The 15,877-nt window shown below is 42.1% G+C and overlaps 1 protein-coding gene across 5 annotated transcripts in view; it reads right to left on the reverse strand.

Annotated features, from left to right (window-relative positions):
* The window catches only part of PDE1C (phosphodiesterase 1C), a 378,336-nt gene that overhangs the window by 72,410 nt on the left and 290,049 nt on the right, over nucleotides 1-15,877 (reverse strand). For all 5 annotated transcript variants that reach the window (XM_014949446.1, XM_014949442.1, XM_014949441.1 and 2 more), the window contains 5 exons: nucleotides 13,763-13,876; nucleotides 12,716-12,898; nucleotides 10,590-10,656; nucleotides 5,256-5,372; nucleotides 3,196-3,336 (listed from right to left, as the gene is read on the reverse strand). In XM_014949446.1, coding sequence (XP_014804932.1) covers nucleotides 3,196-3,336; nucleotides 5,256-5,372; nucleotides 10,590-10,656; nucleotides 12,716-12,898; nucleotides 13,763-13,876 — 622 coding nt within the window. The remainder of the gene's footprint in view (nucleotides 1-3,195; nucleotides 3,337-5,255; nucleotides 5,373-10,589; nucleotides 10,657-12,715; nucleotides 12,899-13,762; nucleotides 13,877-15,877) is intronic.

Raw genomic sequence — 15,877 nt, forward strand, 5'->3', positions numbered from 1 at the left:
ACAAGCCACGGGCTCATCTCTCCTACCTGCTTCCTGGGTCTTATTGATCAAAGAAGCATGAGAGCATTCAACTGTGGGTGTCCTTTGCCAATCTGCACGGAAACAGCATCACATCTCTAGTTCATGAGACATGTGAGAAAAAGGCTTCATCGTAAGGGTAGGAATAAAACATGGAAGGGAGCTTTGTTGTGACAACTTCTTCTACAGAAAAAAATAGCTCTGTGAGCTTCTCTGGCTTGAAAGTCTGTAACCCCAGAGTCAGCAGTGGGCCATTGTGTCAACTCTCTTTTTACACCTTACTTTCTAATCAACAGCACTACTTGCCTTGACCCCACCTGGAGCCATGGAGCAGAAGGGCAGGTAGCCAGCACAGGTTCCTGGAGCCCAGGGCTTGCAGGAAACCAGGGAACACACTCAACACATGGTCCTGGTGCACCTCAGGGACTTCATATCAAGTTAAAATCGCTGGGGCTTTTTGGTTTGGTTTTCGGGTTATTTTGTTTTGGTTTGGTTTTTTTTCCCTTTTCTTTTTATCTGCTACATCATCTCTGTCCCTCACAGAGCAAAAAAATCCAAACTATTCCATCACTTACTCATGTATTTTCATAGAATCATAGAATCATTCAGGTTGGAAAAGACCCTTGGGATCATCGAGTCCAACCGTCAACCCTACTCTACAAAGTTCTCCCCTACACCATATCCCCCAACACCACATCTAAAGGACTCTTAAACACATCCAGGGATGGTGACTCAACCACCTCCCTGGGCAGCCTGTCCCAGTCTCTGACCATTCTTTCTGTGAAGAACTGTTTCCTCATGTCCAGTCTAAACCTACCCTGTTGCAGCTTGAAGCCATTCCCTCTTGTTCTATCACTAATTAGATGTATCTGTGAGAAGAGACCAGCACCAACCTGTCTACAGTGTCCTTTCAAGTAGTTGTAGAGAGTGATGAGGTCTCCCCTCAGCCTACTCTTTCTGAAACTAAACAGTCCCAGCTCCTTCCATCACTCTTCATCAGATTTATTCTCCAGGGCCTTCACCAGCTTCGTTGCCCTCCTCTGTACCCATTCCAGCCCTGTCCTTCCAGTTCTCTCTTTTTTAACACTTGCCTGGCTTTATTGTGCTTAGAGACAGAATATGAAACCCCGTTCAGCCACATGACAACACGGGACAGAAACAAATAGCACTCATTCATTCACAGGGAGGGAGTTGCAGCTAAATTGCTAACAGACCCAGGAGCAGAGGCAGAACAAGGTGGCTCTGAACACAGCGGGGCTGCTGTGCTTGGGCAGCTCTTCCCACCCAGCCTCTTGGAGCACAACAGCCCCAGGTGAAAACCACCCTTCTTCACCGGTTTGAGCAGAAAAAATGGGACGCGTTTGCTCACCATTAGAATGCCATTCCCAGCACTCAGCATCGTAGGATTCCTACTGACTACAGCCCTCACTGCATTTTCACGGCAACGCGGGACAAAACGACACAGCACTCATTCATTCACAGGTGAGTGAGTTGCAGCTAAATTGCTAACAGACCCAGGAGCAGAGGCAGAACAAGGTGGCTCTGAACACAGCGGGGCTGCTGTGCTTGGGCAGCTCTTCCCACCCAGCCTCTTGGAGCACAACAGCCCCAGGTGAAAACCACCCTTCTTCACCGGTTTGAGCAGAAAAAATGGGACGCGTTTGCTCACCATTAGAATGCCATTCCCAGCACTCAGCATCGTAGGATTCCTACTGACTACAGCCCTCACTGCATTTTCATTAACTAATGGCCCTAAAAGCAGCAGGGACCAGTTGAGCATCTCACTGCAGATTTTGAGTATGCATCTGTATGAGCTGCAAATTCAACCTAACTCCTAACACCAGAAGCAACTGGCAGAACGTCAATCAGAATCGGGCATCTAGATCAGGTCTTGAGACATACAGGGCCTTACTCCTCCCAAATATGTCTTTAGGAACCACTGCAACTCACAGGTGCAGTCCATGTTCAACCAGGAGACTCGGGACATATTTCCAGGAGGCACGGCAGCACGTTGCTCCTCAGGAAAGGCCACCCAGGTCCGGCCTCAGAACTGAAAGCAACCTTACCGTGGCAGCTAAGGGGCTGCAGAAAGGCACACTATATGCACAATCCCAAGTGTAAGCAGCTCTACAGTTGTTGAAACTGGCCTAAAAGACACAGCAAGAGCTGTGCTTCACCTTGTTAGCTTGCACCTCTCTGTCCTGTGCTCCATCACACACTACACACTGGTGGCAGCGTCGCTCCGTGTTTCTCACTGAGCTGCACAGAAAAAAGTGTCATCCACATATGGTGGGAGACACAAGTATTCACCACACGTGATGTTGACTGCCAATTTTTATGTTGATTTTGTATAGGTCATCTAAGGTACTCATGGCACTAAGCTGGGCCAAGTCACATGCAACTGTGGGTTTCCCTCATTGTTTTCTTCAACAGCTCCCAGTTACACAGCTTGGAACCACTGGGGAGCATTCAAGAAGGCAGAAGCTGCAGGAAGAGCCTCAAACAACTTTCTGAGCCACCAGCTGAATGATAACTGCAATCAGTGGTCGCCACTCTGGAATCTGCCTGCCCTCAATTTCTCTAGTGCATCTTCAAACCTACTTCAGTTGTTTGTCTTGACAGACACTGTGGACATACATTGTGAGCTCAGTATTTTTGTTTAAGCCTTCTATCCATTCCTGTCACTGCTGTCAGACTTTCACTGTCTGTAGGCTTCTGTGTAAGCCAGTTCAGCTGGTTTTGCTGTAGAGACTGGAGATGAGCATCTCCAGAGCATGGCTCTTGTCATCTTCAGATAAGTGGAATGAATTGTCCTTTGGAGGTACTGCCTTACTCCCCTAAGTAACAGGAAAATTTAGACAATTTGTTTTTTCACATTAGGTGAAATCCAACAAAAGTGACTTGCAGAACCACCTAGGAGATCTGTGGCAGAGTTAAAAAGTAAGCTTGGGTTTCTCAGTCATCCTCTTTTAGATCACTGTGAAAAGAGCTATCCATATCTTCACCTACCTTCTATTTCTAAATAGTCCTAAATCTCTACTTTCATTAGGACAGCCATATCAAATGAAATTTGTCTACAGTACAAACAGTTTCTACAGTGGATAATCATAATCTCCTTAATGAGCCAAAACTGCTGTAATCTCATTAGGTATTCAGGATGCCAATTCCTGTACTTACCGCTATGCCTGTCTTGAAAAGGAGGTAATGGACCGTCTGTGTCACATCTGCCGCGTGCATTAGGTTGTGGTAAGGATTTTTGTGTTTGCTGTAGCCAACCTCCAGAGCTTCCACAAAGGACACCAGGGCAGAAATGGGGATCTGAGGAAAGCAGCACAGAATCAGTAACAAAATAATCACCTTTAATGGCCAGCATTTGGAGGGGAGCATTTTGATAACTGGTCCCAAAGAGCAGTTTGTACTTCACAAATAAACAGCATGCTAAAACATCTGAAACAGTCACTCGAGAGGGAGTGAATCCAGGTTACTTCCTCCAACTGGTTTCCCCCTCCCTAATTACATTACGTATGTACATTTCCTGCACACAAACACACACAAGTAAACATACTACAAAATGCCATCTGGAAGACACATGCAGTATGAAAAGTAACAGAGAGCACTTGATTGAATATTTCTCCAGGAGAAATATTTCTAACTGGGCCACAAGGGTCTCTCTGTTACCCTCACAACCTACTGGAATACTATGTGCTTTACTATTCACATTCATGATTTTCTAATGAAACATATCATATAGCAAGTCTGAGACCCTCTACTAAGAGAAGTATCATTTATCAGACCTCTGGCTTTTCACAGCAAAATCCAGCCTGCCCATCCTATGGGTTGCCATGCTTTTCCAACTCAAAGAGTAGACCTGCACACACTTGAGAAAATGCAATTCAGGGGGTTTCTAGAGTGGAGACTACACAGCTGGTGTCAGCTGCAACATATGCAACTGGCAACATGGATTCTCCAGTTTCATCTGCTCAAATGGCAAATACCCTAAATGCTTGTATTCCCATAGTTAGAGGAGCACTGTTGTTCTCCTTGTGGGTACGTATCAGGGAAGGATGCAGTTCAGACCAGTTACCTTCTTCAAACATTTCTCATCAGGCATGGGCAGTTCCTGAAGAAGGACAGGAGCCAGAGATCTTAAACCCTTTCCAGCCAAAGTGAGTGGGAACCCCGGGGAGTGGAAGTGTCATTGGAGAAAGGGACAGAAGATTATTTAGGTGTGGACAATGGTCAAGATCAGAGAGCAAAGTTTCTGCCATCCAAATTTAAGCCGGTTAAAAGCTGGAGGAAAAGATACATCGCATTTGTATCTGCAAACCTCTGTAACAAACATAGGACAGTTTGGGTTGGAAAGGACTTTTAAAGGTCACCTAGTCGAATGACCTCTGCAACTAGCAGGGACATCTTCAACTAGATCAGGGTGCTCAGAAGCCCGTCCAACCTCACCTGGAACGTTTACAGGGATGGGGCATCTACCACCTCTCTGGGCAACGTGTTCCAGTCTTTTAACACGCTCATTGAAAAAAAAATCTTCCTTGTATCTAGTCTCTTTCAGTTTAAAACCATTACCCTTGTTCTACTGCAGCAGACCCTACTAAGAAATTTGTCCCAATCTTTCTTATAAGCTCCTTTTAAGTACTGAAAGGCTGCAATAAGGTCTCCCCTTCTCCAGGCTGAATAATGCCAACTCTCTCAGCCTGTCTTCATAGGAGAGGTGCTCCAGCTCTCTGATCATCTTTGTGGCCCTCTGCTGGACCTGCTCCAACAGGTCCATGTCTTTCCTCTGCTGAGGGATCCAGAACTGGATGCAGTGCTCCAGGTGAGGTCTCACCAGCGCAGAGAAGAGGGGAAGAATCACCTCCCTCAACCTGCTGGCCGTGCTCCTTTTGATGAATTTGAATTTTACTTCAGGCTCTCCTTTTTCACTTGCATACTTGAGAGTCCTATGAATCTCAGGAGAATGACACCATCATTCCCACAGGATCAAATGTAGTATTTCCCATGGATGTCATGGGGAAGCCTGTTTGGGAACCTGCCTACTTCACGGTGTCCCATTACAAGTAAAAGTACTACTTAAATAACATTTAGTCTTGTTTACTGGGGAAAGTACAGCATCCAAAAAGCCTTCAAATAGAGCTAAAATTGCATTTGGATTGGAACAAAGCAGGATGAGAGGGAAGCTGAACAAAACGTGAGATGGAAGAAGAGACCATCTTCTAACTACTGACCTTGAAACGGTTGATCAGATCATAACGTGTGAGAAGTTCATAGAAAATGAATTTCAGTGCATGATCCCCACTGGCATCATTTAGTGCAAACACGTCAAAGGACCACTTGTCTACATTCTGCAAGAGTAGGTAGAAAAGGCAGTTAATAGGGTCATCCCTGTTACAATGACAGTTCAATTTCTATCACTTTACATCTACAAATAGAGGATTACGGTGGTGATTGTAAGTCTATAGCTTCTTTTTTTTTAACTTCTTCAAGTCCATTTCACCAATGCAGAGTCTAATTTACTCATCAGTATTGTATTACTTGTATTTAAAAAGCTGTTTTTTTCTTGTCCCTATGGAGTTCTTTCAACTTTTGATTGTGAGCAAAACCCTCCAATGCTTCACTTATGCTTAAAACAGAGAAAGATTTTTTGCACTAAAAAAATACACAGGCACCTGTGGTCATATATTTACCACTTACTGTTCAATCAACCAAAATAAAAACTAACTAGACGAACTATCTTGCTAGACCCAAAGAGCACCTTAGTTCCTTCTGATTTTGTTATTAACTCTCAGTTGTGATTATTGCATCTTAAATTGCCCAAAGACAGCATGACCCTAATTTTCCTCTTTTTTTTTTGCAGATAAGTGAGTCCACTAGGGCTTTCAGAAAATTACAGAGCAGAAGTGCATTAAGTTACATTAAGTGCTAACAATGATATAAAAAAACAACCTTTATAACAAAAGTGTAAATATCTAATTCCAGTTGGAAATGTTCCAGTCAGCTGTAAATGATATATTAATGCTGCAGCGTGGTCAGTAAAGAAATCGAAGTTCACTTCCAAGCTCATAAAGCTAAAGTATAAGGTATAAACCTTCTTACAGAAGGTTGAGTTCAAATCTCAACTCTAGAGAGGGCCATGGGAGTTGACAGCACTCCTTATCTAGCAAGATCAAGGTCTTTGATCTCAGAATAGGATGTTCCTGAAACCCTCTGAACCTTTCTCTCCTCCTCCTAGCAACAAAGAGGAAAGGTGTGGAAGGAGTTGGAGCTAGAAGAATGACATACAGATCAATCACACAGCTGCATCTGGCACAGGACCAGCTCTCAATCTCTCGTGCCTGTTGAGAACTTTGATGCATTTCCTACAGGGATTTATCCAAATTATTCTCCTTAAACCATATAATAACAACTGATGCCTGTTGCAGATTACATCCCATTTCCTTGTGGCACTTTTCACCAAAAAAGAGAGAAGACTACGTTTTCACATGCACAGAGGCTCTCAGTGCAAGAAAAGGGTGTTGGCTAGATGTACTGTTGGATACTGTTAGGGATTAGAGTCCATCCAAAAAACCGCCATATTTTTTAGCAATACTAAAAATGCTAAATTACAATCATCTACTGGGCTCTTAAAGCCCAGTCCACCCTTGTGGTTTGTTGTCATGGTCATGTCCCACGTAAGGACTTCAAGTAAAACGCAAAGGACATGATCTTTAAACACCTTGTGGTCAGTCACCCATACATCAGCAAAGCTACGGGACTTCTTATCTTCTGAACAAGACTAGCATTTTGGTTAGTATTTGGTATACAGTACCAATATTTTGGTAATGGCTCTCTCCAGCGTGGGCTGATGCTGACAACCCTGCTACTTGCACAGTGTTGATGACTCAGAGCAGAGTATGTGTCTTGTGGAAGTATAGACAACAGAGAGGGTAATTAGTGAGTGAATATCAAGGACACTGAAAATTCAGCTCTGCTTTCACCTGCCCCAGTAAATTGCTTGAAGAGCCTTTGATTTTACAAGCTGTGTGGAGCCCACACATTGAAGGTCAAGCTTTTCCAGACATGACTTGTGGCCCAAGTCACAGAAAAGCAATCATAAATTGCAGCTTTTTGACACTTTCAGTAGGTGTTGAAGAGGAAAAACAACAAAGAGAGGAAAAAGTTCCACCAAGAAAATATGTTTTGAAGCCCTTGAACAAACTTAGAAAACGGGCAAGAAAAGTAATACCCAAAGCATTCAGTCTGTCAATTTTAAGTATTTTTCTGGTTTTTTAGTGGTTTTTTTTGTGCGTGTGCAATCACTTATCTCATTCAATGAAGCAAATTAATTTAACACTTGCACATATATAATAATTTACTTTTGGTTTCTTTGGCATTGAAAATAATGTCTCGACTATGGTGAAATTTAATTCACCATAAGGCAATCTTATATTGTAGAAATAAAAGGGTTTTGTCCCTTTATATATTTTTTCTGTAGTTAATGTTGTGCTCTTGCAGCAGATAAATTCTACCAAATTATGAAATTGCAGAATAGTACATCAGAACTGTTCTTTTGCACAAAATAATGGTTAACCACATAGACAATAAGTTTCACAGTAGAGTTATTTAGATTGTACTGAGAGAGAAATCCCTCCTTGCTCTTGTCAAGTCAACAGTTTTGCTATCGACTATAATGGGAGCAGAACTTTACCCTGAATAACTAGGGGCAAAAATCCTCTTAAGAGCAGCATGAAAGTATCACAGATGGCTTAGAGGCTTGCAGCAACACCAGTTGTGCTTTGAAAATTAGTGGATTTTACGATCTTAAAAAAAAACCCCAAACATTAACACAGAAGTGACCCCTGTATTAGGGAGAGATCTAAAGGTAGGCAGAACTTCAGAGATGTCTTGAGATGGAGGAGAAAACCTGTCTCTGGTCTGGAAGGAGAGCAGGAGAAGTGAGGGATGGGAAACTTTTTGTGCTACACAAGTCTCTAGGTCACTGGCCCTGTAGCCTCATCTGAAGTGTCATAAGCTGTTCTAGTGCCACATTCCCAATGTGGTGTTAACTGCAAATGGATCCAAAGAGACTTAATTCTCAGTCCTGTGTCCTTATTATTTGGCCATTGCTCCACTGCTTGGGGGAACCTAGAGATGAAGTGAAACACCAGTTCTTCCCAAATGCTCTTTCTGTCTGTCCTTAACCTCAGAGACTTGATTTGTTTTATAAGCCAACAAGCAGATTCAGGGATAGGTATAATTCTGCTCAACATTACTGGATGGCCTGATATTTTTGTAGCCACAGACAAGCAGAAGGCTATGCCACAGACACTGTAAGCGACTAGAAGTTCTGTGTTCACTACCTGTATATTAGCTAGCCCAGAAAATATTGCTGTGACAACACAGGCATCAGAAAAGGCTGAAAAACTCACTTCTAAAGTGGGTACCACTTCAGCAGCTAGTTAATGTGAAATTCTGTCTCTAGATCTACACTGCTGAACAGTGGATCACCAGAGCTTACTGGGTAAATTAACATACTTATTCAAGCCTGTCTGTATGAATGCTATGTATGAGCACCATTCAAATGAGAGACAAGGCTAGTTGCCCCTTTTGGGGCAACAGGTCTTACATGATCACACCCATGTGATGCAAAAAGGCAACAGGCTACTGCAGTAGAAAAATCAGTATCCAATATATAGGCATAGCGAGAGATGCTGTGCAATCAGTTCAAAAAATTGCCTAACTTCTCAGTCACTGAAAAACTGAGAAGAGATTATACACTAGGACTTGCACTGCTACCACTCCACCTGCATTTTTTGCAGAAGTTGCAGTATTTCATTGCTTTACAAAAACCAACCTCATTTTGCCAAGCTGATTCCACAGCTTTGGGTTACCCAGTGCAGATGTCCTGTTGGCCATGGCAACAAAAAGCAGAGCACATGGTTCAAAAATAAGTCAGTTTTGACTCCACGTCACTTCAATCCTTGTCCTGATTACCATGATGCTGAAGGGAATGTTGATTATGGCAATCCAGAACAGCTGAAGAGATGTGTGTGGTACACTCCTACACTCTTTTCCATCCTTAAACCGTCATCTCAGTTTGCAGAGCACACCAAGCAGTCAGCTAGCTGTAAGGTTTTTTTACTTGGCTTTCCTGGACTGAAGCAGGCAACAAAATGAACCATTTTTCAGTAAGGAGATGGGACTGAGAAATTTAAGATGAAGTATTATTTCAAAGACAGAAGACTTCTTCAAAATAAGTAACTCCCACTTCTACCACATCCATTACGAACCCCAAGGCCATCCAGGCAAAGACATGTTCTCAAAAATCGTTTTGGAAAAAAATACAACCTAGAGTGCACAGTGGCCAAGTGGGTGGTATTTCACCCTGACCAAAATTAGTCAATGCCTTTGTTGTAATTGATGCATTTTAACTTACTCTAGAAGGGTCAGTTCTCTTTATGACCCTTAGTCACCTACAAACATAGAAAGAGGAGAGGGATTTTGTAAGGTTTAAGTCAGCTGAGAGTAGCTGTTGCATCTTGGATTGTCTTGTTACTGCTGAGAATGTCAGGAGAAAAGGTGCCATTATGGACATCTTCCCTCATAAGCTGGCTATTCGGTGTAGGTCTAAAAGAACAAAGACTTTAGATCCCATTTGCAGGAATGAAGTTAACAATTGTCAACATGCAGTGGGAAAAAGGTGTGGATGGATGCTTTGATTCTGTGCATTAAAGCCATGCTTGATCATCCTTCTTGCATTCAAAGGACCTTCTGCAGTTCCTCCACATCTTTCAATGAGTTGTGCTATCCAAACCAAAAAGAATTCACTAACTTAACTGTAGGTCTTATCAGTGTGGAGTAGAGGAGAAGGATTACTTCATGAGCTTTACACATAATGTCCCTGTGTATTGTCCCACTGTGTCACTATTTTTCACTGTTGCATGTCATGGTGTAACCACATGCAACATGTAATCTGCAAAACTGCTGTATAGGTAGTTGGTTACTAACTTGTGTTTGTAGTCTAGATAATTCCTGCTATAGTCAAGAACCTCGCAATTGTTCCATAGAACCTTATTTTTTTCTGACTACTTATGACTAATCAGTTTTCCTCTGAAACCTCAGAACTCATAAAAGGGTCATTATTCCTAAAGCGATTGTCACATTGAAGACCTGGAGCTGAGCAATGCAAGAAATTCCCTTCTCTCACAGCAACTGATCCTTTTCCTTCTCCATCCCTCTTGATCAGTGTCCCTGTGGGAGGTTTTGATTGATTCCATCATGTTACTAAGTCCTCAGTTTAGTTACCATAATCTAGAACAGAGCTGTAACCTTCATAACCTGGAGACAGCCACAGACTTGAACTCTATTTTTTCCTTTATTGAAAGGATATTCCCTTAGACCAGTAAAAGATAAATGTATGTGAACTAAAACGTCAGAGGGACGGAAAGAGCAAGTACTAAGACCCCCCTAAACGTCACAGGGACGGAAAGAGCAAGTACTAAGACCCCCTTACCAAGTCAAGTATCACAGTGTTATCTTGATGCTTTATACAGAACCCCCCCAACACTTTTTATTTGGATTACCTTTAGCACTCCAATTACAGCTGGTGGGTAGCTCAAACCGACCATATTTGAAGTCCGTCTGTACATTCTACCAAGATAAAACAGACAAGGCAACACATAAATAGAATTAAAGAAAAAAACCCCAAACACACAAAAACCATAAAGCAACAGACCATTACAGGAGACCTTATTTACACCCAGGAAATGCTGACTGCAATTTGTCTTTTTTTAATTCCTTCTTGTTCCTAAATTGCACAATATTCTCTATACCATTCTTATTGTATAGACTAACCTGAGATTATACACTCTCCAGTATCTCATAGCTTGGTTACCTGGCAGGACATTACAAAGAATCTGCCAAAATCAGGTCTTCATCAGAGCCAAAGGCTATACTGAAATAGACAAGATGTTCCCCATTTTCTACTGCATATGACCATGCTGCTCTTTCAGATCCCTTAGTCCTTGCTGATCCACATGCAAGCTAATTCTGAATTTACTTCACAAATCATTTGTTGTCTACAATGAATTAGCATAGCTGTTACTTTCGCCTGCATTTTTTTTAAATTGGTATAAAATCTTTTGAGTGTTTGCTGTGTGTGTGTTTGAGGGAGACAGAGAGACAGAGTAAGGCAATAATCAACATTTGCAACCACACTAAACAAAGCACTGAAGTATGTACTGGATTTTTAACTTGTTTTCAGGCCATGCTGTGTTTAAAAGGCTTGGTGAATGCAGAAACACTAAAATGCCTTTCTGTAGGTCACCCTTATTTGCACTTTAGCAATGTGGGACTAAAAGGAGATGATGGAAAGCTCTTTTCTCCTGTCTGAAATGGTCCCACATAAAGTCTACCTTCACTTCCCTTTTTCTTTGCCATGTTCTACACTCAGATCTGAAAAAAATCAGCCCCTTTGGAGAATTAAATTCACTCATTCCCTAAATTACAGAATTTCTTACCCCCCTCCTCCCTCCAGTCAGGAGCCTCATAGCCTTCTGTTAAGTGACAATTATGGCAGAGTCCCTCTCCTTTAGCCACAGCCCTCCTCTGGTGCCATATCACATCTGAACACTTCCTCCTTTGGGCCACAGATTCAGATCAGTTGGAAAACAGCCTCCTGCAGCTCCTTTACTTCCTTGCTGAGCAAGTCCCTCACCAAGAGTGAGGTTTAATTCACAAATAGCCTGTCAAACCTGGAAAAATCTGTTGCAAGGAGAAATGACAGGTTTAGTCCTATCACAGTTTGCTGCCACTTTTAAAACATGTTCAGTAACTTTACTACACAGATAAAAAATTGGCTATAGACATGCTGGAGGAGGCTTCTGTGTGTCTGTGTGGCTGGTGGTCCACTGATACATCCACCTTCCTGCACAGAGGGCAGGTAGGCTGTCACTGCCGCTCTGATGAACAGTGAAAAGTGCTCTGCTCTTCAATGCCAGACTTGAGTTTTGCTGTACAGAGCTGGGACCTGCTGTCTTTCAAGCTGCCTAAAGTCTGCTAAAAGTTTCACATGTGCCAGCCCTCCTTCTAGCTTGAAGGAAGAATGTCAGCGAAGAGTGGTTACTCGATAAGAAAAGGTGCAATTGGAAGTGAGTCCAAATTGAAATGTTTTAAAGGGTTCAGAGAGAGAAATCCATTTTAGCAGTGGGTTCTGATGCAAATCACAACAGAGAAGACTGCGAGGATTCAATGGGTTTTTTGAAATCCTCCCTGAGCTCCAAAGTTTTCACATCAGTTTTGGTCTATGGTTCATTCCAGTAATACTGATACAGGATTTTCTTCTAGCAGTTATGATGAACTTAGCAGGTCTTCATAAGAAATAATAGACTACAGAGGAATACAGAGGCAACAGAAGGCTTGACATGGGGTGAATAAATCTTAAAAACTGTCACTCTTGACCTAGGGCAGAGGTGCATATTCTCTGTCAAAATCATTCCAAGGGCTATTACATCTGTATTAATGTAAGAACAGATCAGTATGTGCTGTTTCAGGTTGCAATATATTACTTCATCCCAGGTTTCAAGCTGCTATTCAGATCCATGGGGAAACATCTTTAGAAGCATATTAAGGTATTCTTCATACAATACTACAGGATCAATCTGTGGTATGTGGGCAGCTACTAGAACAAAGTAATTACATGTCCCTTTACCTTTCCACAAATATCCCAGCTTGTACTGCATGGACAATACTCCTGAACCGGGGCTTTTCCTCCGTCCTTTTGAGCATCATCCCCATTTGCCGCGTGAAGGTAGAAGCCAACCAGTCCCGGACCTCCGAGGGCACAGAGTCAGACTGGATGTCACTGAGTTCATCTTCTGTGTCCAGTAAACGCCTGGGGGGGTGAGGGGGAAAGATGGGTAAACAGACTCCCTTAGAGAGCGTTGCAACATTATTAACAAAAGCAGAAACTCACAGGTATTCTAGTTAAAGCAGTTGTTAAAAGTCTGGTTTGTCAGCCCCCATGGAACACAATTATACAAGTCTTCAGTAGATGGTTTATTCTTCTGTTTAGTTAAATGTTAGATTGTGAAACTCACTACCAGGCCAACAAGCAAGCAGTATCAGCCTTCTGAAGCACAACTATGTAATCATCCACTGACTTCTCATCTTCAGCTCGTCAACATTCCTGACCTTTCTGCCCTTCAGAGCTCATTTACAGCCATGTCTAACTTCCCAGTTAGTATCATACAGTCCTCTCCTTTCCCATTCTGGTCACCTGAGGTGACTCTACAAGTGCATTTAGCACTGAGGAATGACATATAACAGAGCAGGAAACTCCTCTGCAACATCTTACCAATCTACCTCTATCATGACCTGGAACAAAATTTTTTTCATTTCAAAGACTTGATACAAGTGAAAATATTTAACACTATTCAAAAAGAATAGAGGAATAGGAATTTAGAAACCTTCAGAAAAAGTGGGACACAATCATTATGAAAACATTTCTCCAAGAGAATGTATATTAAATTTATGATTACTTTTGATCTCTTCCCCTTCCCCAGGAAACGTAAGCAGATTTCAGACCGAGGACTGAAGGTGTGCTCTACATAGACTACGATACTTTAATGATTATAAACATATTGTCTGTGAGTAATAAATCTTGGCTAAAACAAACTTCCAAACTGACATATAAATTACAATTTTATGTCATTGGTACTAGATATAAGAAGACTGCTGATGTCTGTAATTAACTCACCTGGTTTCATCAATGTATACTGACTCAAGAACAGTGGCAGCATATTCCAAATTCTTCTTTAGGTCTACAACTGAAGCTTCCCCCCTCTCTAACTGCTTTACCAAAGACCGTAACCTAGAAAAAAAGGAAAACAGAAATCTGATTAGTACAAAGAGAAATAGGTTAGAGAGTAAGCGTCAGTTCAAAACTGGATCCAGCATGAGACCTAGCATACATGATTGGCAGGTGAAAACTTTTGCAAGTCTGCAAGGTTCTTTAAGTTGAATACAGGAAATCAACAAAAAACACTTTTCAACGTCAGTCACAATGATGCCAGGTAACCATCGCATTATACTTAGGCTTAAATAAGTCAGCGAGTTATGACTGTCCCCAAATTGTACTGAAATGTCAAAAATAGAAATCATTTGGAATTTAACACAGGAGCTAAGACAGGGCAATTTCATTCCAGCCATAAGCAAGGAAGCAACTTCTTAAGTAGCATCTGTTGACAAATGTCAGTCATTTATACACTTATTCAAAATTGTATCAGAGTATATTTAGAAATACTATTGCAGAAATACTATACAAGGTTAGGAAATGCTGTGATTTTCGCTAGATGAAGAGGTCACCCTTGGACTATCCCATCTATATTAAACAGAGCTCATGTAATTTTCTTTATCAGGTTATGATTATTATTGGAGGGATAACAGATTTTCTGAAAACAAAAATTTGTGCAGAAAATGCCTCCTGTGTCAAAATCATTTGTGCAATTTTCTTTTGTCTTTTCCTCCCCTTCACTCTACTTTCCATGGCAAATTAGAAAAACAAAATAGGAAAGAAAGAGGAGAAGAAAATATAAAAGTAGAAAGTAAAATGTAAATATTTTAAACAATCCAAGAATATAAATGCTTACAATTAGAAGAAGTAAATTATAATTTCTTTAAAAGGACAATGGAATATAGTTGACATGTTAAAACATTTTTGTGAATGTCTTAATCCTTGTTAAACAGCAGTTAAATAAACATTCAAATATACATTTAACAGTGTAGCAGAAATCACAAATTCTTAACTTGTCATATTCAAGATGCAAAAATATAGAGGTGTAGTCATGTCATCTAAACTTAGTCTCCTGTTTAGGAGGTTACTCTTCCTCAGCCTTTTCTATAGGCCATAGAGAAAAATGACCTTTTCCACAACATAATTCATAGCTAGAGCCTGCTCTCACTTTATTAATTGTATTGGGAGCCCAACCTCCTACAGCAGACAGGTACACGAAGTTCTTAAAATGAAGTGAGTACTGGTATTCCCTTGCTGTCTCAATGCTCCTGCAGCATTAGTTCTCTCAGGAGAAATCAAGACTCCACAGGACTGTGTTTCATGGCAGAGCTGAGGAGCAGTCAGTCTGCCTGTGTGCACTGCCCCAACAGCTCTTTCCATCTGGGTTTCCTCCCCCACATTTTCCCCACATAAATAGTGAGGTTGTGGAGAACAAAAATCATAAAAAATATTGATTTTTCCTCTGGCTAGGTCACATAAATGCCACTCTTACTCATCGTGGTAATGCTGACACAGCTACACATTTAGCTCTACAAAGAATGGACGAGAAGCTCAATTATGGACGAGAAGCTCAACATGAGCCGGCAGTGCACGCTGGCAGCCCAGAGAGCCAACCCTGTCCTGGGCTGCATCAGGAGAAGTGTGGCCAGCAGGGCCAGGGAGGGGATTCTGCCCCTCTGCTCTGCACTCGTGAGACCCCACCTGGAGCTCTGTGTCCAGCTCTGGAGTCCTCAGCACAGGAAGGCCATGGACCGGCTGGAACAGGTCCAGCGGAGGGCCACGGAGATGCTCAGAGGGATGGAGCACCTCTCCTATGAAGACAGGCTGAGGGAGCTGGGATTGTTCAGCCTGGAGAAGAGAAGGCTCCAGGGAGACCTTATAGCGGCCTTTCAATACCTGAAGGGTGCCCATAGAAGGGCTGGGGAGGGACTCCTTGCCAGGAAGGGTAATGATAGGACAAGGGGAAACGGTTTTAAATTGGAAGAAAAAGGATTCAGATTAGATCTCAGGAAGAAATTTTTTACTATGAGGGTGGTGAGACACTGGAACAGGTTGCCCAGGGAAGTTGTGGATGCCCCA

Source organism: Calidris pugnax, unplaced genomic scaffold (genome assembly GCF_001431845.1).
Source record: "Calidris pugnax isolate Ruff unplaced genomic scaffold, ASM143184v1 scaffold124, whole genome shotgun sequence".
NCBI classification, from domain to species: domain Eukaryota; kingdom Metazoa; phylum Chordata; class Aves; order Charadriiformes; family Scolopacidae; genus Calidris; species Calidris pugnax.